The sequence below is a fragment of the Nestor notabilis genome, unplaced genomic scaffold, assembly GCF_000696875.1.
Source record: "Nestor notabilis isolate BGI_N333 unplaced genomic scaffold, ASM69687v1 scaffold12695, whole genome shotgun sequence".
Lineage (NCBI taxonomy): Eukaryota > Metazoa > Chordata > Aves > Psittaciformes > Psittacidae > Nestor > Nestor notabilis.
Window position 1 is genome coordinate 2,648 of NW_009928922.1, and position 26,584 is coordinate 29,231.

The window sequence follows — 26,584 nt, forward strand, 5'->3', positions numbered from 1 at the left end:
CCTACATAATCTTGGTAATTTTCTATTCTATTGCCATTATATGTTTCTTGAAGGAAAATAGTGGTTTTTGTTAATCCCATCATGCCCTTTTTAGGCAATGATTTTTAGATGTTCCAAGGGAACATGCAAGAGGACTTGCTGCACTGGCTCATGGAAATGATAGTATGTGCTGTGGAATAAAAACACAGCTCTGGGTCTTTGTAGAAGATGGCAGAAACTAGTCTTAGAGGGTGTGAGGCTGAGTTAATAAAATTGTGCCTTTGTGTACTATAGCTATGAGGTAACATTGCCAAAATGCTCTGGAGGCTGTGCCTAAATCATTTGTATCAACCTGGTTATATTTTAGAAGTCAAGAAATGTGCAGCGTTGAAGAGGTGTCCCTGGAAACTATAGCAGTATTAGAGTTGTTAGGTAGCTTTTATCACCGAATAACTGAAATCTGTCACTTTGCTTGTGAGTATTTTATTTTTGTCACCTGTACTAGAATAACTGTAAAAATTAATCTGCATTAATCCAAGTTGATACGGGTGTTTTCTCAAAACAGTTTGTCGTATGGGAACTGCCAAGATGATTCTTCACTGCTTGGTACTCATGATTACTCCCATCCAAAACGTTGTGTAATTCATGTCACACAGTAATATTTCTTTATTTGGTGTGTGAGGGGAAGTAAAGGGAATCTTGCAAGTTTTCTTTAATAGCTCTTTACAGTATCTAAGCAGTATTTATGAAATTTGTTCTGACCAAATTTTGCAGATGAAGCACTTTTACAGAAGAGCAGGTTGGAATTGGCACAAGAAAGAAAATAAGTGTTGATTTCATATAGGAGATTGTGGAACATTTTTAATCTTCTGAGATGTAAGTGTGTATTTAGATTAGGAGTTGATTCCCACATGATGTCCTGGAACAGTTGCTGTTTTCTGTGCAAATGGCATTTTTCAGAAGCTCTCTTAAAAGCCAAATACAGCCAAATAAATGGATTTTAACATCTGGTACATGTATTTTATAAACAGTGTGACCAAAGTTCAGAAACTTGCACAGTTCTCCTTGGAGGGGACTTGCCTTTAGTATGACACTTCCACTTTTTATGGTGTTGCTTTTCCTCTTTCTAAGCCTCTGCTTTTAAAACTGTGTAAATTCACTGAAGGCATCACAGAAAACCTGTGGTTTGTTCCCTGATGCACCAGCTGCCCCTGGGGAGTGGCAGGACGCAGCACTGGGGTGGTTCTCCAGTCCAGCATGGCTCCAGGAGAGCTGTTGCACAGTCAGTGTGCCAGAGTGAGCTGCGAGGCACTGCTGGGGTGACTGTCCTGCCCACACCTGGCATGTGATCCACATGTGCACTATTAATAGTTAAAGCCCAGTTTCTGTGAAAGTTAAATCGTATTCTGTCATCAGAAGTGTTGGTGTTTAATATACTGCGGTTCTGTTGGAAGGGCCACAAAAGCTTGAATCTGTTTTAAAAAGGACTTCTACCCCACTGTTTAGGTACTACACTAACGTAGGCTTGAATTAGGTACTCAGTATTCAGCATAAGTTGTCTGTCTTCAGACAATCGTTTTTTTTTCTCATTAAATCTGCATGACTACAAGAATAGGGCTTGTGAGTGTCACAGCAGTAAGATTAGACCTCACCAGGATATTCTGCAGTGTCCTGTGAGGGTGCTGAGGTGCTGGCACAGGGTGCCCAGAGAAGCTGTGGCTGCCCCATCCCTGGCAGTGTTCAAGGCCAGGTTGGACGCCGGGACTTGGAGCAACCTGCTCTAGTGGAAGGTGTCCCTGCCCGTGGCAGGGGGGTGGAACTGGATGAGGTTGAAGGTCCTTTCAAACCCAAACCAGTCTGTGATTCTATAGTGCACACAGAACGTATTAATAGAAGTTGTAATATAGAGCACTGTGGTTAATAAAGACATTTCCCAGTGCAAAACACTGAGCTATGGAGTGAGAATATATTTTCAATACTGGAGATTCTTTGAGCTTCTCCAACACCACAAGAACAAGAAGCAGGCTGGTTTTAATTTAGAAATGTCAGAATTACTCTGAAATGAATAAACTTTAAATAGTCCTTCTTATGTAATAATTCCCCAAGACTATTCTTGTCACGTATAATCTGCAAGAAAAGCAAGTATATACAAGCAGTTAGCAGTGCTAAGTAATCTCTGGGAGCTGACCAGTCTCTCCATGCCAAGGTGAATTATGTAAATTCATTGTATTTCCTTATCCTCACCACTAAATCCTAGGTTTCTTCCTTACGTGACAAATCAATGCCTAAATTGGGGTTTTATTCTGAAACATAGTCTTCATAGTTTCAGGTCACAGATAGTGCAACTTTGTATTTTAAACTACAAGATAAGTGCGTATGATGCTGTATTAAGGAGCTAACATGAAAAAAAAGATTTTGGAACATCCTCATGATGAAAAGGGCTAAAAGTAATTACAAACAGCTTATGGACGTGGGATCTGCCATACTGTGCCTCCCTGCTCATGCTGGAAATCAAAGCTGGAGAAGGAGGATTGCACGCAGGGACACTGCTTGTAAACTCAGGAGCAGAGAACTCAGTGGAAAGCAGGGAAGAGGCTCTGTAAGGTGATATTTGAGCACAACCAAGCTCAAGAATGGAGAAAAGCCTCAGGATTTTTAGACTCCATCTATTATAATGACAGTCTAATTCAGCTTTAAACCTAGTATAGTATTCTAAGGCTATGTCATAATAGCTAATTTGCTTGTAAATGAGGTTTGGTAATGCTTTATGTGCAACTTCCTGCACCTAGATAGCAATTTTCATCTCCATTTATGAAGAAATCCTATGTAAAGAAAGCCATGAAGTGAAAGCTCCTCCTCCCTCTTTCTCAAATCCTTTCAGTATTAAATTGGATGAAAGAGATATATGTTTTGAAGCACACATTGAATCTTTTCTCTGTCACTGCAATTCTAAGATGTTTTCATTGGCTCTCTAGTCCCAGGGAAAAAAAAAAAAAAAAAAAAAGAGAGATTTGCTTTAGTTTTTGGAATGATTTGATCAGTATTTATTTCTGGTACACATGGGAGAACTAGGTTTTCCCTGTGAATAAAGGATTTAAAATACAATACAGGGATCATTTTCAATGCATTAAAACCCATGTATATATATATATCTATATGTATTGAATCAGAGCATCTTTTCCCACTGTGTAAGACCCAAGACAGAAAAATACTAATGTTGTGACGTACTGCTGCTAGCACAGCAGGATAAATAGAATTAGTTGCTCATTAATGCAATGTCAGTTGAACAAATGCTTGCTCTCTCTCAAAAAGGGAAAACATGTAAGCAAGCAAGCAGCAAAACAAAATAACCCTGCCAGTCGTCATGGAAAACACTGATGCTTTGTGAATAGGAATGCTTCTGCTTTGTCTGGAAGGGTACTCATATTGTATCTAAAAGTCATAACCTTGGGAGATACACTTCACAACAATATTACCAACCACTCTGATTTTACAGCGAAGGATGGGGATGAAAAAGCTGTTATTCTGTTGTCTTTATCCTGAAAAGCAAAACGATGTGTCTAGCCAGAGGTGGTCAGGCGCTTACCGCAAGGTGTTTACATCCAGGTGTGTTCAGTTTCTGAATACAACCAAATCGCATGCAGGATTTAGAGATTCATCTTACTTTCGTAGTGAAGGTGCAGGGCTAGATAGCTGTTCACACGGCGCCATGCTGTCATGTCATACACTTCCCAAGCACAGTTTCCTTTGCTGGACATCACTAAGCCAGGGAGCAGGAGCAGTGTGAAGCCCAGTGGCCAGCTACAAATGCGTTAGTTGATCCTGCCCTCAGTCTCCCTGCTTTAAAAATGTGGGGACTCAGTGGGAACAGTTTTTTGGAATGTGCTACCCAGGGTTGCTGTCTTTCCCTGGGCAGCTGCCCTGTTCATTTTCTTGTCCATGCTGTTGTGCTGCTGTTAGTTAACAGTATGGCTGTGAGGCTTCTCCAGAGGACAAGGGTATGTTGTCTCTCTAGTTCTAATGGTCACTCATCAAGTTTAATATTTTGATTCCAGCTTTTAACAAAGACAGATAATTTTTCCTCTTTTTCTTTTGAGCAAAATCAGGGATTAAATAGACAAAATGGTTTGATGAGTAATCCAGCAAATCTGTTTAATCTTTTCTTGCATACAGATCAGCAGCCAGTTTGCAGAGGATTTGTTCATTTAAGTTCTGTCAAAAGACTTGGGGAAAAAAGTATCATCTGCTTTATTGTATGATTGAAGATGTATCATTATTCAACTAATTATATATGAAGCAAAATGTTTTTTTTTTCCCTAGTAGCATACTTGCTGTGCAGAATAACAAATTACATTTACTTTTACCTAAGACTCTCCAGGATATTTGTTTGTCTTTCCTGTTTTGTGATCCCACTGCATGCAGTGTTTCTGGAGCTATTGCGTGCTTGCAGGGCTGTATCATATGGCGGGTGATGATCTAATGCTGTAACCCAAGGTCCCATAGTCACAGCTTATGTGTTGTGGAGGGAAACATCTCATTTGAGTATATTTTCCATTTAGTACTTGATATTTGGTAACTAATGCTTGAAGAAGTTTCAGGCTTTGCATGCTGCTGGATTTGCTTATTCTTCGCCTTTGCTACTGCAAATGCTGTTCTACAGAAATTAACCCAAGTGAGAATGATGCACCTAAATGTCTGAAGGCATGAACAGAGCTCAAAGCCTCTGTGGAGCGCTGAGGCCACAGGGATGCAGGGAGCAGTATATTTATGCATCTCCAAATGAGGAGCAGGCTGTCAGTCCTAGATTTAATGGTAACAACGCATGTCAGATGTCCTGAATTACAACAAATTAGTATTGCTAACATGAAAAAATGAATAAGAAAAGATACTCAAGACAAGAAAAAAATGTAGTCAGTGGCAGGGTCCCACTTGACCTCATTGATTTGTGTGGGGATGCTTTCTGATCAGGAGACCCAGTAGTAGAATATTGTAGCAATTGGATTGGTACACAGGGATGCACAAAGTCTAATTCACTGCTAATGAGCAGGTTTTAAACAGCAGTAACTAGATACTCGCAGTTGTTCTAGTTCTCGTGCTGTAATTGCCCTTTTCCATAGCATGAGGGCATTTTCCATATAATTGCATTAAAGCAGGAACTGAACTGATGTCATGTTCCTTTATCTGAAAGTAAAAATTAACTTCACTGGCAATAAAAGAGGGGTTGTGGAGGAAAACATTACACCCAAGAGATCCTGGCATGGTGCTGGTTTACTGGCAAAGTGATTCAAGAAATTATGGAAAACCTGTAATTAGAATTTTCTCCCAGGTCAGTCTAGGAAGCAGGAGGTACCAAACAGTTACCAGATACGGAGGTTTGGAACATCTTCCTCTTTTTGTGATAACTAAAAAAACACTTAAGCATAGCCTCTGTTCTGGAGCTGAGCAGCCTTCAGGGCTGAAAGCAGGCTTGGAAATTCAAAATGTAAGTGAAGGCTCTTGGAGACGGAGCTGCTGCTGACACCTTACCCTTGCAGGAAGCCAGGCAGGCGTCATGAGAAGAGTTTGGGGTGCTTCTGAAGTGGTGCAGCAAAATATTAGTGCTATTTATGAAATGCTTTTGCTAATAATAACACAAACTCATTAAACTTTTGGTGTTTACATTTATTTGTGGCACCTCTCCAGGGAGCAGGGCCCTTTCTAATCTTGCTTCCTCCCCTTGTCCCATTTCAGAAGGGCTCTCCAAGAGTTCTGTCACTTTTCTGGCAAAATGACTTTTCCAGACCTAGTGGTAACTAATGCTTTACGGAGCAGCTGGCAGGAGGTACAAGTGGTTGGCATGCCATTTCTTTTTCACAGTCACTGAGCATATTGTTCCCAAAATTGTATTCATCCATGCTGGCTCCTGGCCTAGGGAGATACAGCTCCTGAGCAGGGTATCGTTGCAGAGTTATATTCAGGAAAGCGAGGGCTGGGGGAAGTGGAGGAGGAGGAGAAGGCAGAGGAAGAAAAGGCTCTTTGCATCACGATGAAGGATTTGAATTTAGAATAAAAAGTCCTACATAGTCTAAGATATAAAATTGTCCTTGAAAAAAGGTTCATTGCTTGAAAAATGCATCACTACCTTGTTTAATAGCGACCAGTTTCAGACTTATATCTGTATGTACGTCAGACCACACTTTATATATTTTACATTGAGTTTCTTAATTTAATAGATGTGTTTAGGAAAATTGTTTCTTAATGATAAATAATTCGTTGTGGGATCTCTATTGATAAGTATCTTTCAAATTTCACAGTAGAATCATAGTAAGAAAGTTCAGCAGTTCAGAGCTTCAACTAGATAAAGAAGAAAAGACAAAATTTGGATTCACTCCTGCTTTTGTAGGTATGATGCTGAGTAAATGCCAAGCTCAGGCTGGCTGTCTAGATTATTAAAACGATTGGTTCGTACGGTTTGGAGGAAGGAGAAATCTTACCAGTGACACAGGGGTTTTGAGACATTTCATCTGCTTTAAATCTCAGTTTGGAAATTCTTTCTTTGGGAGAGGAGGAGGAGATTTTCTTTTATGAAACCTGTATTTCCCTAAGTCTCTGCTGTTTCTCTTCATTGCCTGCAGTTGCCACATATTTGAAACACTGCCCCATGGTGAAGAAGGCACTAAATAAAAAATGATCATCGCCAGTGATGAAGCAGTGATGAGAAATTTATCATTTGATTATGTGATCTGGGCAGCAGGATGAGGGCAGGAAACGTGGGTCAGTAACAGTAAGAGTAGCTAAGTTCTCCTCTTTGGAGGTAGCTGAGGAGTGATACGTTTTCATTAATGCTTCTGCCTTACTCAATGTATTTCCCAGCCAGTAATCTGTTTGGGATCTGGATACTAGGTAGATTGCACACTGATTATAAACCAGCCTGTCACCACAGGGCTAGCTCTGTTCCTGAGCCTGAGGAGTCTTCAATTTCTATGTCTGAAAGTCTGGATCTGTGTAAAATTATCATAATGAAACAAAAAGGGAAGAAACAAATATCCAAGCAAACAAAAGAAACGGCATCTGAGACAGTCTGTGCTTGCTTTTAAAACAGTGGGATGTTTGGTTTCTAAAGGCATAATTCTTGTATGGTGTTTCATATTCATATATTCGTGGATAGATAGAAAATAAATAAATAAAAAAAGGAGAAAACATCAAAAAAACAGTTTGGAGGGGGAGAAGAGGGATTTTTTTTGTATTGTATTAGTTTTGGTGAGACCATGTTTTGTCATATGTATAATAATTATCACAACTACATTGCATGCATTTATTTTTAAGGGATCAATTAATTAGAAAGTTTATTTGTTGCACTGCACCAAGGAGTTCTCTGTTCAGTATATGTACATGCATGCAACTGCTAACTTTTAAATTCCAGGTCTTTTCTGGGTGCCCTGAATTTCTGCACATTTGTAAGAGTATTTTCTTTAATGCTGTCACCTTTGCATCTTTCAGGAAGAGTATTTTAGTGGGGTTTTTTTAAGCATAAGCAGACCTGCCTGGCCTCAGCAAGCACAGAGTGCTGCTGCTTCAATGCGTTGGCTTATTTATGTTTTGTGTCTGCAGCAGTGCTTCCTCCTGGCTGTGCAGTGCTTTTGAGGGATGGTTTCCAGGTTGTAGTCCACACTTTTTATTTATTTCTAGCCCCATGAATCTCAAAAATCTGCATTTCCCTTGCCTCCCGGCCATGGTTTTCCCTCAGTTTGGCTTTCCCCTGGAGAAGCCAGTTGGTTCACAGACTGGTTCATATGCTGTTGCCTGGGGCAAAAGTTACCTTGAGAAGGAGAAACAAGGGGCTATAAGTCTCTTGGCTCACTACTTTTGCTGGATGATCAGGATTAAGCTCAGCTTGCTCCCAGGGACACATAAATTGTAAAATAGTGCTGCAGGGTCTTCTGGGACACAGGTGGGTGGGCATGAGAGTGCCCAATCAGGACAGGAATATTTGGAAGAATGCCTGCCTGGTATGCACATGGAGGGTACTGCTTGGTGAGCACCATTGCTGGGGAGGCTCCAGAGGTAACATCACATCTGCTTCAGTTGTGCAGGATTGTTCCCCTGTGCAGTATTGTGCTTTCAGTCTGTCTCTGTTTTGTTTCCTCACATCCCCCAGAGATGTTTATGAAGCTGAGGCCAGGACTGATCTTTATTTGAGAAAAATTGATCTTTATAATTCACATAGTTTGGGGTCGTCTTAAAAACCACCAAATCCACTAAACGTTCTTGCTTTTGCTCTCAAATCCTGTATCTATCAGGGGAACACTTGTATATCTTGCATATACATTTATATGGTTAACATCAAAAGAAATCCCCAAACTTGCAAACATGTTTGCTGTTGTATAACATGGAGCAGAATGTCTCAAAGATTCTGCTCCAGGAGTGGTTGTGGCTTTGCTGGGGTTTCAACTGTTTTCCCACAGTATAGGAAATCCTTACCAAATACCTTATGGGCAAAGAATGCCCATGACTTCTGTAAGGAGACTGGCCAGAAAAGTACTTCCGTTTCAGCAGTATCGTACCCTAACAAATGGTCTTCCAAAAATTGGGGTCTAACCCTTTTGGCAGTCCTCCCCCATTTGTTAATGTAAATGAGAGTCAATAAAGTTGTGATACAGTATTTGCAGAGCAGGAAATCCCACCTTATTCCAACGTGTTCTATCCTTTACATAAAGTCAGATTTGACATGGATAAATACTGCACAGTTTTGGCCTTATGTGGATTACTTGATCTTTCTGAGTCTATAAAAATTACGTTGGAAACTTCGAGAGCAGTTTGTAACCTTGGTGCTTCAGAGGCTTGCTGTAAATACAGCAGGAGCAGTGTTCTGGTGTGGTGTTTCAATACTTCTCTTTTCAGTTTTGTTGGGGAAGAACAAGCAAAAAAAAAAGAATTTTATAAATGTTTAAAAGTGTTTTGAAGTGCATAGTGCAGGCTTGGTTCTTCATGTGATAAAAACCTGTTTTGGCTTCAGTATGTGAATAGTTTAACTTCTGCCCTCCAAAATCCCATTTTTATACATGTATTACCTGGGGAATCTTACTCACAAACTTCAGTTTCCAAAAGCTAATTAAGACTTCAGTGTCGTAATACTGTCATAAGGCCTCCTGCTATCATGTCTTTGCAAAGGTTATAGCATTAATGAGGTATGAAAGCAGATTAACTACTAATCCAAGGTGTATACTGAATTGCCCCCTTACAGTAATGAGCTCAAATAATCAAGCACCTCATTTAGTTAAGAACAGGAATATGCAATTCCAAAACTACTTCAGAAATATATTTTTACCAGTTCAGAAGACAAAGACATCTTGCACAGTGTCAATCTTGTGCAAACTTAAAACTCTGTAAGAATAATATATAATATAAATACTTGCTTTTCCTCACTCTTCCTAACCAGGAACAGAAAAGCAAACATTTGTTTTTCAGAGACAAGCAGTGTAGGATTTTGGTCAGTAAAAGCAGAGCGGGACTTCTGTCCTTTGTGGGTGAAACATGACAATTCAAAGAGAAGATGTTTCTGAAGAACATGGGCAGCTGATGAATTTTGTGTGGAAGAGTATGCTCGGGAAAACAACACCCTCCTTGAAGTTCTTTTTCATTGCAGCAATTTGAGAAGCTAGGAGAGCTCAGGCTGTGTCACTCACAGATGCTTTTGTACATGACTTGGACAATGCAATTTTAGGAGACTTTTGCAGATTATAGTCTTTTTCTTGAACTTGCAAAATGAAAGGCTAGTAACTTCACACAATCAAAACCACACACCAAGTTCAGGTTTTCAGCTTAGCTTTGTGGTTCATCTTTATTTCTGGAGCACTTAAGCATCGCTGCACCTACAACAGCCTATCTTGTGATGGCCCCTGTCTAGCTTCTAGGCTAGGGCATTTGCATGCTAATACCCAAAGATAATGAGTTGTGTTTGAAACCTGGGGAGTGAACCTACCAAACTACATGAAAGAAGGGTTCAACTCACAATCAGTCACCAATGGCTACGTAATAAAAACCCAACTGGACATAAAAGCCTGGACGTACAGTGTGCATGTTTGTGGCCCACCCCTTAGGAGGAGACAAAATGTTCTGCTTTTGGTTTTATTGAAATGTGGGGATTTCTGCATCGCCTTGTTAAGATGATGTGTTCGTTGTGGGGGGTGTTATTTCATATGTGTGAATTGGGAAGGGACCTCCGAGGGAAAGTGCAGAGGTACAAATGCAATCAGTGCATGTTTTCAGTTTGTCCTTGTCCCCTATGGTGACTTCCTGGGCTTTTTATTCCTTGGGTCACCAAACATTTGACTTTCAGCAGTGAGCAAACATTATTCTGGTTTCTTTCATGTATGTACAAGGAAATTCTGTTTGGTGGATTGCCACTTCCTCTCGAGGTTGCAAACAAGCTTTTTATTCCCAAGCAAGCTCTTTCACTGCTGGATGAAAAATGTAATAGCTGGGAAATTTGTTCAACTGAAAAGCTGAGTTCTGCCAAGAGGAAAGTTTTCACACCAAAAGTCTGTCACAAAATGTGAATTATTACAACGGGTGAAGTTACAAATTGCTGTCAAGTGGGTGCTGGATGATGTTAATATGAGTGTTTAGGGCAGTGCACATTTAATTATTAACTGTTATGATACAATGCCATTATTGCTTCTGGGTCTGTATACTTTAATTTAGTGTGCTTCTGCTATTGGGATTTTCAGGCAGCTATATCAATACAAAGCCTTCTCCTTTGAATATGGAGCTGAAGAATTTGGTCCGTCAGATTCACCAGGAGACCAAGCTACTACTACTGTTACCAAAACAAACAATAAACCTAAAAACAAGCAAAACAAAATAAAAACCCAAACCAAACCCCCAAAACACCCAAAGCAAAACTCCAAAACAAACATGTAAACCAGCAACAGTTTCTTGTGGGCAAAATGGCATAGAGCAATGTGTGAACAGTTAAAGTAATTTTATCATCCTTCAGAACACATCTGTCTGCAGGATGGAATGGTATTGGTGTTGGTTGCGTTTCAGAAGGAGAGCACCTAGGTGAAAGGTTGAACTGAATTTTTTTCAATGAAATACACTGACAATTCAGTGTAATTCAATGTAATTAACTCCAGGCCATGGCTATGGGGTGGAGGGCACAGTATCTTCTGGATGTGCCATGGGATCTCTAAGATTCTGAATTGCACCTTTACCCCTCAGCAGCCGATAGTCCTGTCAGGCTTACATTGACAGTCTGGGGTTGGTTCTTTCCAACATGACCAAAGAACACCAATGCCAACAGCAGCTTTTTTTACTCTCTTCCCTCTCATGCCTGATTTTCTTTCAGATAATGTATAAAATGATAGATACTTTCTATGTCACAGTCCAGGGAGCTTGACCTGTGTGCTGTGGTAATTCACACTCTTGGCAGTAAGTTCCTTGTATTTGTGGTTTAAAAAAAACCTGCAGTTCTTCATCACTCTTTCTGCCCCTGGAGTGGTGGACACGATCTGTTCTCATTGGGAAACACTAAATCTGTGTGGAGCACAAATATAAATAGGGATTTATGTTATAAGTCTGTGGACATTTTTGAGAGAAAATGGTTTTTGAGGAAAGTTGAATTTGCTCGATGGGCGGAATGACAGTATTTCTGAATCAACAAAAGGACAATGCTTTGGAAAAGAGAGTGCATGATTCAATGATGAATGAAAAGCCAGAATGAGAAATGAAAGCCTATGCATATTAATAAGGAAATGGAGAAACTAGATAGACTATATCCAAATTGGTATAAATTCTAATGATCAAGGATTTTAAGACCTTCAGGGGTAAATCTATGATTAGAAAAGCTATAAGACTCTGTAGAAATGAAGGATGTTCTAAGGTAATGAGTGGAGTACTGAGATCCCTATCCCAGGGTAGATCAGGTCTGCTGCATTGTCTGTCTTCCGGCCCATGGCTGGTGGTTGTGGGGCTAGAGTTCCTAAGTGTCCCTCAATGGCATAGTCCAGGGCAGAGCAGTGACCTGGTAGGGATTATCTGATCACTGCTTTTGGCAGGATTGTTTATCAGTAGTAGTACTCTGTCCTTGGAACATGCAGGTTAGTGTGGCAATAGAGGAGAACAGAGGAGGCAAGCAAAAGTACTATGGCACATCTTAGGAGACGTACCTCTTGTTGTAGCAGAGAGTCTTTTCCTTCTGTTGACATAAATTCATCCAAAATTTTCAGTTGAATAAATCTTCTCCTTTGTAGCTGAACAAAGAGCCTGTGATAAATATGCACTTTTACTGATTCAGTGCCCAAACAGGTAAGTCTGAAGGCAGGAAATGTAAGACCAACATTTTGCTCCGTCCCTGGCAGTGTTCAAGGCCAGGTTGGACAGAGCCTTAGGCATCATGGTCTAGTATGAGGCATCCCTGCCCATGGCAGGGGGGTTGGAACTAGCTGATTTTAGGGTCCTTTCCTACCCTAATTATTCTATGATTCTTCACAAACTTATTAAAATCTTTCTTCTTCCTGTACCTTTTATCTGAGTCCCTCTATTTCCTTTTCTATTCAAAGTGCTAAATAGTTTATGTATCTTTTGAAAACTATGGAAAATTACCTCAATCCAAAAATTATTTTATATGTATAATTTTCTTAATTTTTTTATTTAATTTTTGAGATTACTGAACTGAAATATTATCAAAGCTTTCGTGTCTGGTTTTGGCTGAAGGCATTAATGGAATTTATCCGAGTGTCCAAGCTGTGTATAGCTACGCTGTCAGGAAGGACTGACAGGACTTGTGGAGGTTTAAACAGGCGAAGCCAGACTAGAAGAAGCACGTACCTTACAAGCACTTACTCGTAGTGAGGCGATAGTATAATGTTACATACAGAGGTGATGTAATGGAAGCTGCTTTAAAAATGAGGTCTACATTAAAAATCGTATGTAAACAATATTCTGCTTTATCTTCTGCTGTGGACTGCCTTGAAATGCTCCAGCTCCCCATGCTGCAGATGTAGGCTTTTCACAGCGTTACCAGGATTTGGTGCATGTATTTCATCAGTGGTTCTGGTACTGAACTAACTTGCTCATTAATGGCTGCACAGCTCATTAATTTTTCAATGAACTTTTTTCCTTGCCTTCTAGGTTTATGATGAATGTGACTTGGGAAGGTAAAGATTTGTCCTTCACAGCAGATGGTTATCAGGCACACCCCAGGCTGGTGGTGATAGTGCTCAACAACGATCGCCAGTGGGAAAAGGTGAGCATTCATTACTTCTGGGTAAAAGATGTGACGGGGATAGGAGAGACTTGGTTAGAACCCTATTAGCTACAAGTAGACAGATTAACGTCGTGGATGTCAATGATGATACTCTGCTGTAGTAGGTTTGTCACGACAGTTCAGAAAAGGTAATTTGACCTGTTTCTGAGTAGATATAAGGAGTTTTAACAGGGAAGACAACATATCAGTGAAGATAAACCACGTGGATTTCAGAAGATTTCTGTGAAACACACCTTGCATTTCTTCATACAATTCAGTCAAATAAAACAGATGACTGAAAAATCTCCAGAAACTTGGGCCTTAACTACCTAAATTTGGATGAATTTGTGTATCATGACAGCTCCAGTCGGGGTTGGTTTTTTTGGCTTTGTTTTGTCTTCTTTGACACAATTTAGAGTAAAAGTACGTTCTTTTTTAACCTGTGAAATTTCTGTGAAGGAGAGGATAATCCGTGTAATGTTTACCTAAAAAGTTCAGAGTCTTGACTTGTGTTTTCCTGGTAGGCAAGTGATCTCCATAAGCCTCTATATAGACTACAAGAAAAAGTGTCTCAATATCAGGGTTAAGCATATATGTGAGTAATAAAAGGAAGAGTTTACAATGAGTGTTTTTTCTTTAAAACTCTCACCTCAGCCTGTGATAGTTTTGGCTCACAGTTTTGCAGGTTACCCATGGTCCCATGTTTTAAAAACAGGGGAGCTTAGAAACTGTTTGCAATATGAGACTATAGGAAAAAATACATCTGTATCAGCCACCAGTTTTATTTCACATTCATAAAGCATGATCCTGTATTATCTAAATTGCTGCTGAAACCTATGAACTCTTTTTCTTATAGCTTTTGGATCCCATAAAGTCAACTTAAAACTCCAGTTTGTAAGACTGCAAGACTCTTTATAAGTTGAATAATAATGACAAAATAAGAATTACTGAAGGACATCTCAGTAAATATGCTAGTCATGCAAAACCACAGGGAGTAGTCCTAGATTATGCTATGTATTTCTTTATGTTCATTTGATGCAAATTTAATTCTCTGGATAAATTTAATCCTATCCAAACATGCCAATCTGAATCTTTGGAGGAATCTTTTGCTCAGTAACTATTATGAAAATGTCTTACCCTATTTTAAAATTCCACAACAGTCTGAATATCATATATAAAGTTGTGGAAAAAGTATTATACTACTTGGGGAATATTAGTATGAGGCACAAAAGGAGAAGACAGAGAGGCAGCCAACAATGCTTATGTGCATTTTGTACCTTGAAACTTCTCTAAAGAGACCATTCAAAGGACAGGGGAGATATGCTTGATGTTTTTGAAAAAAAATGTGCTAACAGCAGCAAAGAAATGCTGGATATATGAACTGACATTATGTCCAAGAAATAACTTGAGCCTTTTTTAACCTTCAGGCGACTCCTCTATCAGAGAATTGAAGATTTGGTGCAGGTTTTGCTCTATCTAGCTGTGCATGGTGTATGGCAGCAGTGCACACTCCACCTGCTGCCCTGGGCGACAGGACTTCTGTAGGCTGATGCTTACATTGACAGTTGCACAGTTTTCCACCTGGGAAATCCCTTCCTGCTCATTGCTGTGCTGGGGGGCTTCTAGGAGGAAAAGAGTGACTGAAGGGAGGCTCTACCCCCAAAAAAACCCTGTGCATCTACTCCTAGCTGCCCCTTTGCTTTAGAGCCTTTTTGTTAGCAGGCCTGCCAGGTTACTTCAGTAGAGGCAGCCTGCCCAAGCTGCAGCTTTCATGTCTGCTTCTCTATTGTAGGACTATGGGAAGGGGGCCAGGTTTAATTATGTCAGAGGGGCGAAGTGAAAGGCAGCCAAGAACGGGCTGTCACCACCAGAATTACTCTTCTGACCACAAGCTGATCCCTGCCTCTGCGGATGAAGACAAATAAACTGACTAATCACTTACCCTGGCAAGCTGCATGTAGCTCCCAGCTATCTGAGAGCACCCCAGATTTATATCGGCAGGGCATCACTGTGCATTTCAGAAATAATAGGGCAGTTCCTCTGACTTACAGGCATGAGAAGGCCCTCGCCCAGCCCCTGGTTTATTTGAACATCTCTCCAGTATCATCTCAACATTCTTTCCAAGTTGCATTTCTCGCCCCATATCTCTTGGCCAATTTCTTTCTCCTTGTTTCTTTCTCCTTGTGCTGTTTTTCTCAATTTCAAAACTGTCAAAGTTACTCATCTGAGATCTAACTTTTCCTACTCTGAATTTCCAGACAGGCACATGCTGTTACTTCCAGTGACAGTATTGCAGTACCACAGAACTGTTTTATTGAAGTCTTACTAAATATCTTCAATCCTATGTGGAAAACATCGATTCCTAGAATCTAATTAAATGATTTACTCATGTGAAAAACTGACAGTGCAACAGCCTGCTAATCCTTATAATGTAACTAATGTACATAGAAATTGCGAGTAGCTACTTTTATTATTTATTTAAGAAAGACTAATTGTGGTTTATGTGAAGATGTTTTTACTCATTATTCTCCTGAAAGTGCAAGATTTAATATTAAAACCCATTCTTCTTTGGTTTTAGTATAATAATGTGCTTTTACTTAAATACAGTTTCTCTTGGTGTCAAAATTGATATATTTGACTCGAAGCTTGAGGTTATAGCAAATCCATTCAACCACAGTTGAACCATACATCTCTAAGTAATAGAGATGCCTCCCTAGGAAAATAAGTTCCTTTTTCTTTACAAGTGACTCAGTATCAAAACTTTGAGGTGGTAACTTCACATGTAAATGTGTTAAGTGAGGGATTTGTCCCATATCAGATTCTGAAAAAAGCTGGTTGGATGGTAATAGTTTGAAGACTGAAAAAACACTTTTGGGCACGTTCAGCATGCATCCAGCAAGATATTGTGACAGATCCTAAAGCAGCTACTCAAACTTCTGACATCAACGTTCGTATTCTTGCTGCTAATCTTGACAGGCACAGGGGCTGCTGTTTTCTGGCAAGAGATTTTTAAGAAAATAAGCTTAATGTGCTTGTTTCAGTGAAGCTGAAATTTGTCAGAGTTCACAGTGTTGCCCAAATATCAGCAAAGCGCTGCGGGAACACTGTGCTAGTGCTAAAAAGCCCTCAGGGATCCAGCAGTACCACCTGCAGCTCCCCCATTAAGTTTATCTTAGTGAGGTGTGACCTGGGTCTCATCCCTGGCCCATTAACTTCACTGAATCGCAGACTTCGGTCTGTTAGTGTTTTTTAGTCCTTTTTAATGTGGAAATAAAAACAATCAAACCTATATTAAAATCATATACTAGAATATAATTAGGGGCAAAATTACGTGGTTTAATTAACTGTGCAGATCATATATGTTAAGTAAGATAGGGACGACTGTGTAACATTTAAAGATGAGTGTAGTCTATGTATGAAGATGAGTTCCAGGGTAAAAACAATCTTTTCTGGTGCTCCCACAGGTAGATACAGATAAAATAACTGTGGTGGTCTGTATGCTGGGTGAATTTGTGAAATATAAATATCCTATATTTTTGTAGCCACTGAATTTTTACAAGAAGCAACAGTAATGGGAACTACATGGCACAATTGCAAGTTAGTTAGAACTGTTACTTACATCTGGGTCTATTCTAAACACAACCAATCATTTTTAACTTTCTCTTAATGCAGAATTTAATGTGGAACTTGATTTTGCTCTGATTATCTAGCATATGCCAGATTTACAAGCTCTGTGTGAGGTTGTACACATTTTCATCTAAGTAGGAATGAGTGGGCAGAGGGTGCGCAATTCCTGCCTGGAATAAATGAACCAAGGTCTTCACAGAGAGCTCCATCTGGCTACTAACATCCACCATCACGTAGCTGAGAAAAGACAGCCATTACATCTAATGGTATAGCTGCAACTTCACTAGACAAGAACTGAAAAACCGAACGCTCGGATTGCTGACAGGTTTTTGTCAGAGTTCTGTCATAATAAAAAGTCACTTAGATGGTGCAGGGCAGTTTCTTATGAAATCTCAATTGATTTCAGAACAGGGATCGTGACATTTGAAGGATCCTGATGCCTCATGATAGACATTCCCTAGAAGTTGTAAAGAAATGCATCTATTTTAACTATAACAGATGAAATTGCATTATCTAATAATCCATTTGCTGTTATAGCTTTTGTGAGTGGCTCTGTGGCCTAACATGATATATTATCTTTGCTCATAGCAGAAACAGCGTGCTCTTCAGCATCTGCTGGATTGTCATTTTCTTTGTTCCATCCTTGTTGCTTAGTGTATTTAGTCTTCTTGTAAATGTGCCTGGCCTGACACTCACTGTCGAGTGAAAATTGCATATTGTTTCTGTATCAGTGAGCTTTTACTTAGCTGAAAGGCCTTTCCTTTGACCTTTCTGTACAGGATGGTTTGAATTGCACCAATTATTATGCAGCATTTCTTAAATCGTGTTCCCAAGGAGGATGGTTCTCTCCTCTCTGCTGCTGTAAAGGAGTCACAGCTACTATGGAAAGCAGAGTAAAGTGTGCTTCACTCCTGTTCGTTACAGCTAGCATCAAAGAGGGGATTAAAGGATAGGAGGACTTTCAGGGCAGCTCTTCCTCTCTGGAGGTCAAGGTATGGCTACCTGGACATCTTTGGAGAGCTGTGAGATCTTGACTGAGTGCAGAACTGACAGAAAGTCATCTCTCACTGGGAGGAGGAGGAAGGAGATGTCAATTTGTTTAGCTCTTTGCCTTTACCTCATAAAATGCCTGCTCTGGCATGAGTTTGAACTCTTGCACTACATACAGTGATATGGCACATTTCCCAGTACCAAAACTACGCTAACTGCCGAGGATTTGGTGAGTGCCAAATCCTCATTTATCAACTAATTCTATGTCGATAAATGAGGCCATGGGAAGTGTTAATTTTTCTTCCTCCTGTTGCTTATTCTCTCTCTGGGTGCTGTGTTTGTGGCAGTGCTGGGCCCTTCCTGTCAGCAGCAGGAGCGGCCATGAGGGAAGGGCCCTGCATTTGCAGAACCCACATGAGATTTTGCAGCAAATTTTGAGAGCTTCAAAGTCTTTAAATGGGCTTTTTCAAACCACACAGGACTGTAAAACACTCCCTTTTAATAAGACATGAAAGCACTCGCATCGTATTTTATCACTTAAATTCAGCTGGCATTGTGAAATAGGGACCTTCAGACACACGAAGTGACGCAAAGATTTGCAGCAGAAGGTACGCAGCAGATGCTGCATCTGGAGGAAGGATTTTGCTCTTGTGCTTTGTTCTGCAGCTGCTTTTATCGTTAACCCAACAAACTCAATTTATGCTTTCTAGTTATTGGCTTAAAACCTGCCAGAGTAGCTCTTCGTTGGGAGTGGAAAAGTGTAATGAAATAATAGTAGTTCATAGTTTTTATATAAACCAAGATTAGTTAGATTTTGCATTTGCTCAACATTATTTTCTTCACAAAAGTGAGAGAGCTCAGAAAGTATGTTTGCAATATGTATGTGTGTTTAGTGTGGAAAGAACACCCCCGAAGATTTTTCGCTTTTCAAAGGTTTGGTCGGGTCCTGGGAGTGCATTTAGTATCCGCGTTGTCACATAACATTTTTTCTTACAAAAGGATGGTGACTGTGTATTGTGTACAGATCCCATCTGCTGGGAAGAGGGTGACAGGACCGAGTTATTTGTTTTCTGTGAGATGTGCCGGTGTGACAGACTTCATTTTCATGCCAGCACTGGCACGGAAGGGAGAACATATTCTGCTCTTTTCTCTCTCTGCTCAGGATCTGGCCTTGCTCTTTTTCCCTGTACGATGGTCTCTGCGAAGGTGTGTGATTAGGAGTTTGTCAGTCTTCCTTGTGTCATTTAGAGACTGTTTCAGGGTGCAGCGGGAGAGGGGTCTTCATGGGGTACAGCCGTGTGTAAGCTTGCAAGCTGTCTGTCCTTCTTAGGCTAGCTGTATTTATCCAGCTGTTACACAGAAACACACCAAATACTTCATTATCACCCTCCTTAGCTGCAGTCTTTGAAAGATAAATAGGCTGCATGAGGTGGTCAAACCATGTATGTAATACAGTGAGTTTGTTAGGTGCTTCAGGCAACAGTGAATGAGATGAGGGCCCTATGATTGCTAATTCAGCCTGACATCAAACAAGCTCTTCTGTGCTGTCAGCTATTTTCTGCTTTCCTTCCTGTATCCTGCAGAGATTAAACCAAAGGGAATATTCCAGACTGCATATGAAGATGGAGAAAATAGGAAAGAATGCACAAATTCAAAAGAAATAGTGATATATGTCTGTACTTGAAGCTAAGTTTTGCACATACAATAGTGAATTTAATTTTGCTTATTCCGTAGCTTTTCTGTGTCATTTCAACCCTTCACTCTGTAGCAAAGGGTTATTATCCATTGCACAAGGATTTTGAAAGAACTAAATAAGATATGAAGTGTAAATATATAAAAATATATATACACGTAGTGTTTGATTCACTATTGAAATAGTATTTTTTATGAAAGTCCCAGTCTTTTGGCCATGAATAAGGATTTTTATAATTTGGGCCGGGGTCCTTCCCAAAAATGATTCTGTTGCCCTTTTTTCAAATGAGGGCCTTCGTCTGTATTTCTCTGGGATTGAGGCCACATCATTATCAGTCTAACTAAGAATGACAGAAACTTATAAATCTCTCAATATTTTGTGGCATTTCCACATAGTAGAGTGAAAGTATTTGCATGCAGTTTTTGACAGTTCTATAATGAAGCATGTCTGCATTTTTTGAGCACTATCCTCAGCATGAACTTTCTTTTTAAGAAAATGTTTGTTTTACAAATACATACTATGGTGTTTATGACTTTAAAATCTTTCTTAATGCAGTTTACTTTCTGCTTCTGTTTTTTGAATCTAGCAATGCAGATATTCCATTGTATCTGCTGTGAATAAGCTCATTTTTGCTTTTTATTTCTCTAGTAATATTAATTGGATTTCTAGTAATATTAATTGGATTTTTAGGAGGCTCTATTTCTAGATACATTTTTGTGTTCTTTGAACTCTAAGCATGCTATTCTCTTCTCCCTTGCATGACTTGCTATAGAGCATAACTAAATTTAGTTAATTCAGTTAAAGTTTGAATGCCTAAATCAAATGTTCAGGCCTGTCTTTGAACTGTTCAGTAGTTTCATCTTTCAGGTTGCATAATCCAGAAGTCCAAATATTCCTTCTGCACTTTATTTAATGCTCTATTAAATGGCTGTTATTCTAAAAAAGCCATGTTACCTAAGTGAAAAAGAGATTTTACAGACTTAACAGAACTCGCTTTACAAAAGTAGCTGTATTTTTCCCTATGTTCTACATTTGCCTTAAGGTGCTAAGGAAATTATTTGTCAGCACATGAGATTTTGAAACGTCAGATGCTTGCAGGTGAAGGTGACTTTGAGTTACACCAAAATGGGCATTGATGGGGATTTTAAATATTAATCTTCCAAGAAAGAGGAAAGGGATGCAGATCAGACTGAGCAAACTGCCCTCATTCATCTAATTTCTTGTCATTAGGGAGTGGGTACACCAAGTATAAATGTTTTATCTCATATTGGCTTCAGGATGGCTGGGCCTGCCACACCAGTTCAAATATGTGAGATTATTCTTGGAGCATGTCTCTGGTTGCCTAGTGTTACTGAGCTGTGCTTTCAGCCAAGTTCTCTGGACAGTAGTCTTGCCTCCAGGACCTAGGAAAAATGGTTATCCTGACTGACACAAAGTTTTGAAATCTAAAAAATATTTCTATTCTGTTTGGTTTGTTTCAAATTCTATGAATCAGTAACCCAAAGAAAACAAGACAAAAGAATAGATTGGAGTAGTTTAAATTCTTTCACATCAAATTTATCTCTACATATTCTGATAAATTAGCATGTATTTCTAGCATGTATAAATTAGCATGTAGATAGCAAGTGCAGAACTGTGAGTGCACTGTCTTTATTAAAACTTTTCTATTTCTGTTTACAAGCTATTTCAATTGGTGGGTTTATGTGTTTAACAGTGAAAACCACACTTCCTGAGCTGTTTTCTTCTACCCATCTCCCATCCTATCAAAAGGTAATTTTGGCAACTGGCCTGTGCAGTATTTTAACTCCCTTTTGTCCTCGGGCTACTCTTTTCCAAGCAGCGATGGCTTGAAGACTGAGGCGATAAGAAAAAGCTTCTGAATGGCAAAGTGTTCCCTTAAGACTGATCAAGAAGAAGGAGGAAGTTTGAGGCAGCAGATGGAAAGAATAAGATAGTAATTCTTCATTGTAGTGGTAACATCTCCACAGCAGAGGCAATGTATTTCTATCCTTGTGTAAATTTACCACTGTTTTATTTTTGTGGACCTGTTACTCTTTGAAACTGGCCATGAAAATTGTTACTAGTCTCTGCTAAGTGTGTGCAGAGTTACTGTTCATCACTACTGTTCCATATTGGAGGTTTGTAGTTTCACCTGAAATTAATGTTGCAATCACTTGTCATTAAAATTAGAAAATGTTGCATAAAGAATCAGGGTTACCAATATTAGTAGGTAAGCATGCTAATTTAAACACGGGCCCCTTCTACCGCAAACCTAGATGCTTGGATTTTGTTGGAGGATGCCACGTTTAGTGCATTTCGTCAGTAGCTATAATGCTTATGAAGTAGCACACTGAAAATGAGTGCTGCAAAACACTGGAGGCAATTGAATTTTGAAGCTGTCTGGTTGGTAAACTAATTCACTGTAAAATGGTTTATTCAAATATCACTGTTGTCTCCTACTGAGAGCAGCAACTAAACTTTTCAGATTCTACTTTTCAGATTTTACGTATGAACTTTATTTATATTCTAGAAAATTTGTAGTGACCTTCACATGTGAAACCAGGACTTTGAATGCTGCTTTTACCTCAGATATTTTGCTTTGTTGTCATTGGTAAGCCACTTAACAGTCAGTGTTGAACAAGGCCAAAACATAGAATCACAGAATGGTTTGGGTTGGAAAGGACCTTAAGATCGTCTAGTTCCAACCCCCCTGCCATGAGCAGGGACACCTCACACTAAACCATGTCACCCAAGACTCTGTCCAACCTGGCCTTGAACATTTAGGTTTGCACACAAATTCTTAGACTTTATAAGAGGAGCAGACCTTTTTGTAATCTTCTGAAATACAGTGAGTATGTACAGTTGTTATAACCTGTTGTTTTTTTCCCTAAGCATTTGAAAGTTTTAAAGGCATCCAGAACAGATATTGACTGGATGTAATACTAGATCTGACTAACGTGACATAAATCCTGATCCTGCAGGACACCTACATATAGATACATTTTCATAAATTATCTTTCTTATAATGGGAACATGCTTATGTTTTAGTTTTGCTTATTCAACAGTTTTTCTGTGTCTCTGTAACAAAGGGATATTATCACTTGTACAAGGATGTTGAAAGAACTAAATAATAGATGAAGATACAAAACATTGTATCTTCATAAATAAGTAATACCATTCATATGCTTAGTAACAATGCTATAATTAGTTCTGCACAAGCTAAAAGGGTTCTAATAAAAATATTAAAATCCTCACATTTTAATTGTGCTTTAATTGCATAAAACTAAATTCTTACCCTCCACTTAAAATAAAAAAGGTGTTTTGATCATTCAGAACTGTAGCAGGATGATAGAAGTGTGACATGTAATCTTTAACAGTATAGCTATTTTAAAATCAGAATATCAAATAAATGTTGAAACTGTTCACTTGTGAGTCCAGCATCAGCAGCAAAGCAAATTCAGCACTGTGCTAACCATCTATTAATTGGACCAAACAGATCCAACAGAAACATTTCCCAACAGAAGGAGTGACCTACAGGTTCTTTCCAATTACTCCTCATTTGTCATTCTTAGCTCACCAGTGAAGATTTTCAGAGCTTTCCAGCCTTTTACTTTTCTACCATTCTTCATGACATTGACATCTTTCTCTTGTACTTTTCTTCATTGTCCTTTCTGACATTTTGAGTTACTCGTACTGGTGGTAGGAGGGATGACCTGCAATGCACATGCAATTTCGGCACCATATGAAACCCAGATGAAGTCACTGTGACACCCTGGGACTGAAGCAGTAGATCTTCTTTGGACAGAGAAATAGGGATGCCCCTAAGACCCAAGGCAAGGTCTTAATTTTTAGTTATTTCTTTAAAGTAAGTTTACAATGAGTGAATATTTAGTTAAATACATGGAAGGCAACAGATGAATTTTGGATCTAACTTTAGAGATTCGCTCAACATGTAGCACTCCCATAAAAATACATCAAAAGAAATCAGCATTTCCCCAGAATCAGCTGTTTAAAAATATGACTGGTTATATCCTCCTCAGAATAATAAAATGGCAGCTACTCCAGTTGAAGGATGAAAGAGTACCATGATTCCTTTCTCAACAGCCTCAAAGCAGCCACTACATTTTTGATAGGACCAGGTGAGCTCATATTGTGGTTGGCAGTTTGTATTCATGTGGGTCCATGTGATAATGATGCAGGTGCAGTGTGGCTTGCAGAGGGAAATAAGTGCTTCAGGATTCAGCAGATGTGCCTCCTCCCAGAATCCTCTACCGAGTGATTTAGAAAGGCAGGTGCTGCCACTATACAGTCCTGAGCACACAAATGCAACTGAGCCTCAGTCACGTTTCGTTTCTTCTTGCTGCTTGGAATAGGCAGACGGTCGGGCACGTTTTCTGCTCCTGAAATCCATGCTATTGCTTGGCACGTTTGCCGTTCGACTGAAGCACCGAGCTGGCTGGAAATCTCCCCATTCCAGATGGCCAACTTCATGGCGTACTTATGGCATAGATCTGAACAACACCATGTAAGCTAATATAAACCAGCACAGACTCAGCTGTGGATGCAGTTATATACCGTAACTTGATGATTCAACTGTTTTTGCAATATAACTGCCTCACACAGAGTTAGACAGATTTGTTTCTCCATGTATGAAATAGTTTTTCTCACACAGACTTCATCCATTGTGGTTTGGTTAAATTTCATGCTAGTATAAATCCTGTGCTCGGTTCCCACTGATTTAGGTGGGAATTCTTAATTCCCTCAAGATATTTTGAATTTCCTCCTTTAAGTGTATAGAGATTTGGTATTTCTGCCTCCGGCATTAAAGTTCAGCAAAACATCTTGAATTATAAACAGGACAGAAAGGAAACTGCAAAGGGTACGTGGTTGTATGCTTCCCTAGGTAGGAATGGATATAAATCAAGTTCTTTGGAAATGTTTGTGATTTATTTTAAAGTCTTTAGAAGACAGAAGGCAGATGACAATTTTTCACAGGTTTTTTAGGACACGGGTCTCTTATTGTACTGTTAATTCCCACCATTTTCCTTGAAAAAGAAATATATTAGCAGTCTCATGGTTATGTTACAGTTTGTTTAGTTTAAGCAACTAAAGAATTATTCAAATGCATTAGGTTATAAATGTTGTGGATTGCTAGCTCATTTATATTATCTGTCATTGCTACTTGGATAAAACATACAAGTTTATGTTGCAATTAGATTTATGGATACAAAGTAGTTCAATACAATCTGAAGAAGAAAATGCTAGTTTTCAAAATACTTAAATCATATGCCTCTTTCTGGTGTTCCAGAAGTGGAAAGAAATGTAGCTTAGTTTAGAAGGGATAAGGTATAATAGTAAATAAATAGACAATTTTAATGTAAAGTGGGGAATGCTTTCTTAAACTCCTTCAGCAGTTGTCATTAATTGAAGCAGAATAAAATATGTTATCTGTAATAAGAATTAAATCGTGCACAATTGTACTTGTGTTTACTAGAAATCTCGTTTGGCCTGCCTCAGGTGCAATGATAAAGGCTTTCGCAATGGCTTTCAAACCATAAGAATAGATAAGTCTTCTTTTTAAGAAGATGCAGAAATTATATTATGATACTTTGGTTCTCAGTCTGATTTTTACATGTGTTGTGGGGGTAGTTTATTTTTCTGGTTTTCTGCTTTTTTATTTTTCTTTTTTTTGCTAGCTGTTTTTTCATTACTGCAAAATGGTCCTAACTACAAGTGGAGTGTCTGGTTGCTGTTCTGGCTCAAGTGGAAATGATGCATGTCAAATTTCAGCACAGCTATGGCCAGGTTATAGATAGTGTTAACTGATGTCAACCAGTCTTTATAAAGCTGTTATCTCTTAAAATTTTACCTTATTTGTCTCTAGCACAGTGCATTTTCTCATTTCATGCAATTACTGAAAAGTTCTAAGTAATTTTGATAACAAAACCCCAAGACAACTGTCTTTGCAATGTAATTTCCTGTACCTGTATCCCAGCACATTTAATACTAGCTCTCATTTGTCAAATGAGACATCAGCACATCAACAGCCTGTGTATCTTGGCATTTCAGGTGGGGAAATGGGAGAACAACTCCCTGAGCCTGAAGTACTCTGTCTGGCCAAGGTACAGCTCTTTTGCAGACAGCGACCCTGATGATAACCATTTGAGTATTGTCACCCTGGAGGAGGCTCCCTTTGTCATTGTTGAGGATGTGGATCCTTTGATGGAAAGTTGCCAGAAAAACACTGTGCCATGTCGTAAATTTGTCAAAATTAAGTAAGTAAATACACAGCATTCCTTTTTTTCTCTCCCTCCCCCCCCAAGTAAAAACTATATTCCTCAATTTTCTCATTAATACTTTGCTTATTTCATCATATAATTGTTTTCTGATACTTTGCTGTGTTTTCCTCTTGCTTCCTATCTTTGCTTTTCCTTCTATATTCCATTTCCTCTTTCTTTTTCTACTTCCCACACTCTATACTCTTGACTGCACATCTTTATTAATAAAGTTGAAAGGTTCTGGTTATAGACGTGGAATTCACATTGAATTAACAAGATAGTAAGTTTATAGCAAATTCAGAGTCAACTAGAATTAGCACTTTTCAGTCATGTGGAAGAAGGATGCATTCTAAAATAGGATTGTTTTAATGAGTCCTCTTTGAATTCTTTCCAGTTATGTTGAAATACGCCTGTTTTAATTTGTCTTTAACAATTTGAGAGTACCTCCTATTGAAAATGTATGTTTATGCTGCAATTTGGTGCAGGATAAACTACTCCAGCATAAGGTAGCACTGTGACATACCATATAAAAAAAAGTCCCCTGCTTTGATTGCATTGGAGGAGTCATTCAAAATCAGCAGAAAATTTATCTTTGTGAATTTATTAGTGTTGATGCACCATTCTGTGCTTCAGTCTACATTATTTATGAACTGAATATAATAACATTTTTTACTGAGCAGGTGTTAGGGGCTATAAGGCATGTTTCTGAAGATTTCCAGAGACTCCTGAATGGTTGTGTACATGCTTCCTGAAGTCCAGTAAAACATTTCTTTTGACATAACTGTAGTT

At 39.1% G+C, this 26,584-nt stretch overlaps 1 protein-coding gene across 1 annotated transcript in view; it reads left to right on the top strand.

Annotated features, from left to right (window-relative positions):
* GRIN2A (glutamate receptor, ionotropic, N-methyl D-aspartate 2A) overlaps positions 1–26,584 on the top strand; it is a gene marked incomplete at its 5' end in the record, with an annotated part of 76,435 nt that overhangs the window by 647 nt on the left and 49,204 nt on the right. Inside the window, 2 exons of the mRNA XM_010014752.1 lie at positions 13,093–13,207; positions 25,587–25,792. Coding sequence (XP_010013054.1) covers positions 13,093–13,207; positions 25,587–25,792 — 321 coding nt within the window. The remainder of the gene's footprint in view (positions 1–13,092; positions 13,208–25,586; positions 25,793–26,584) is intronic.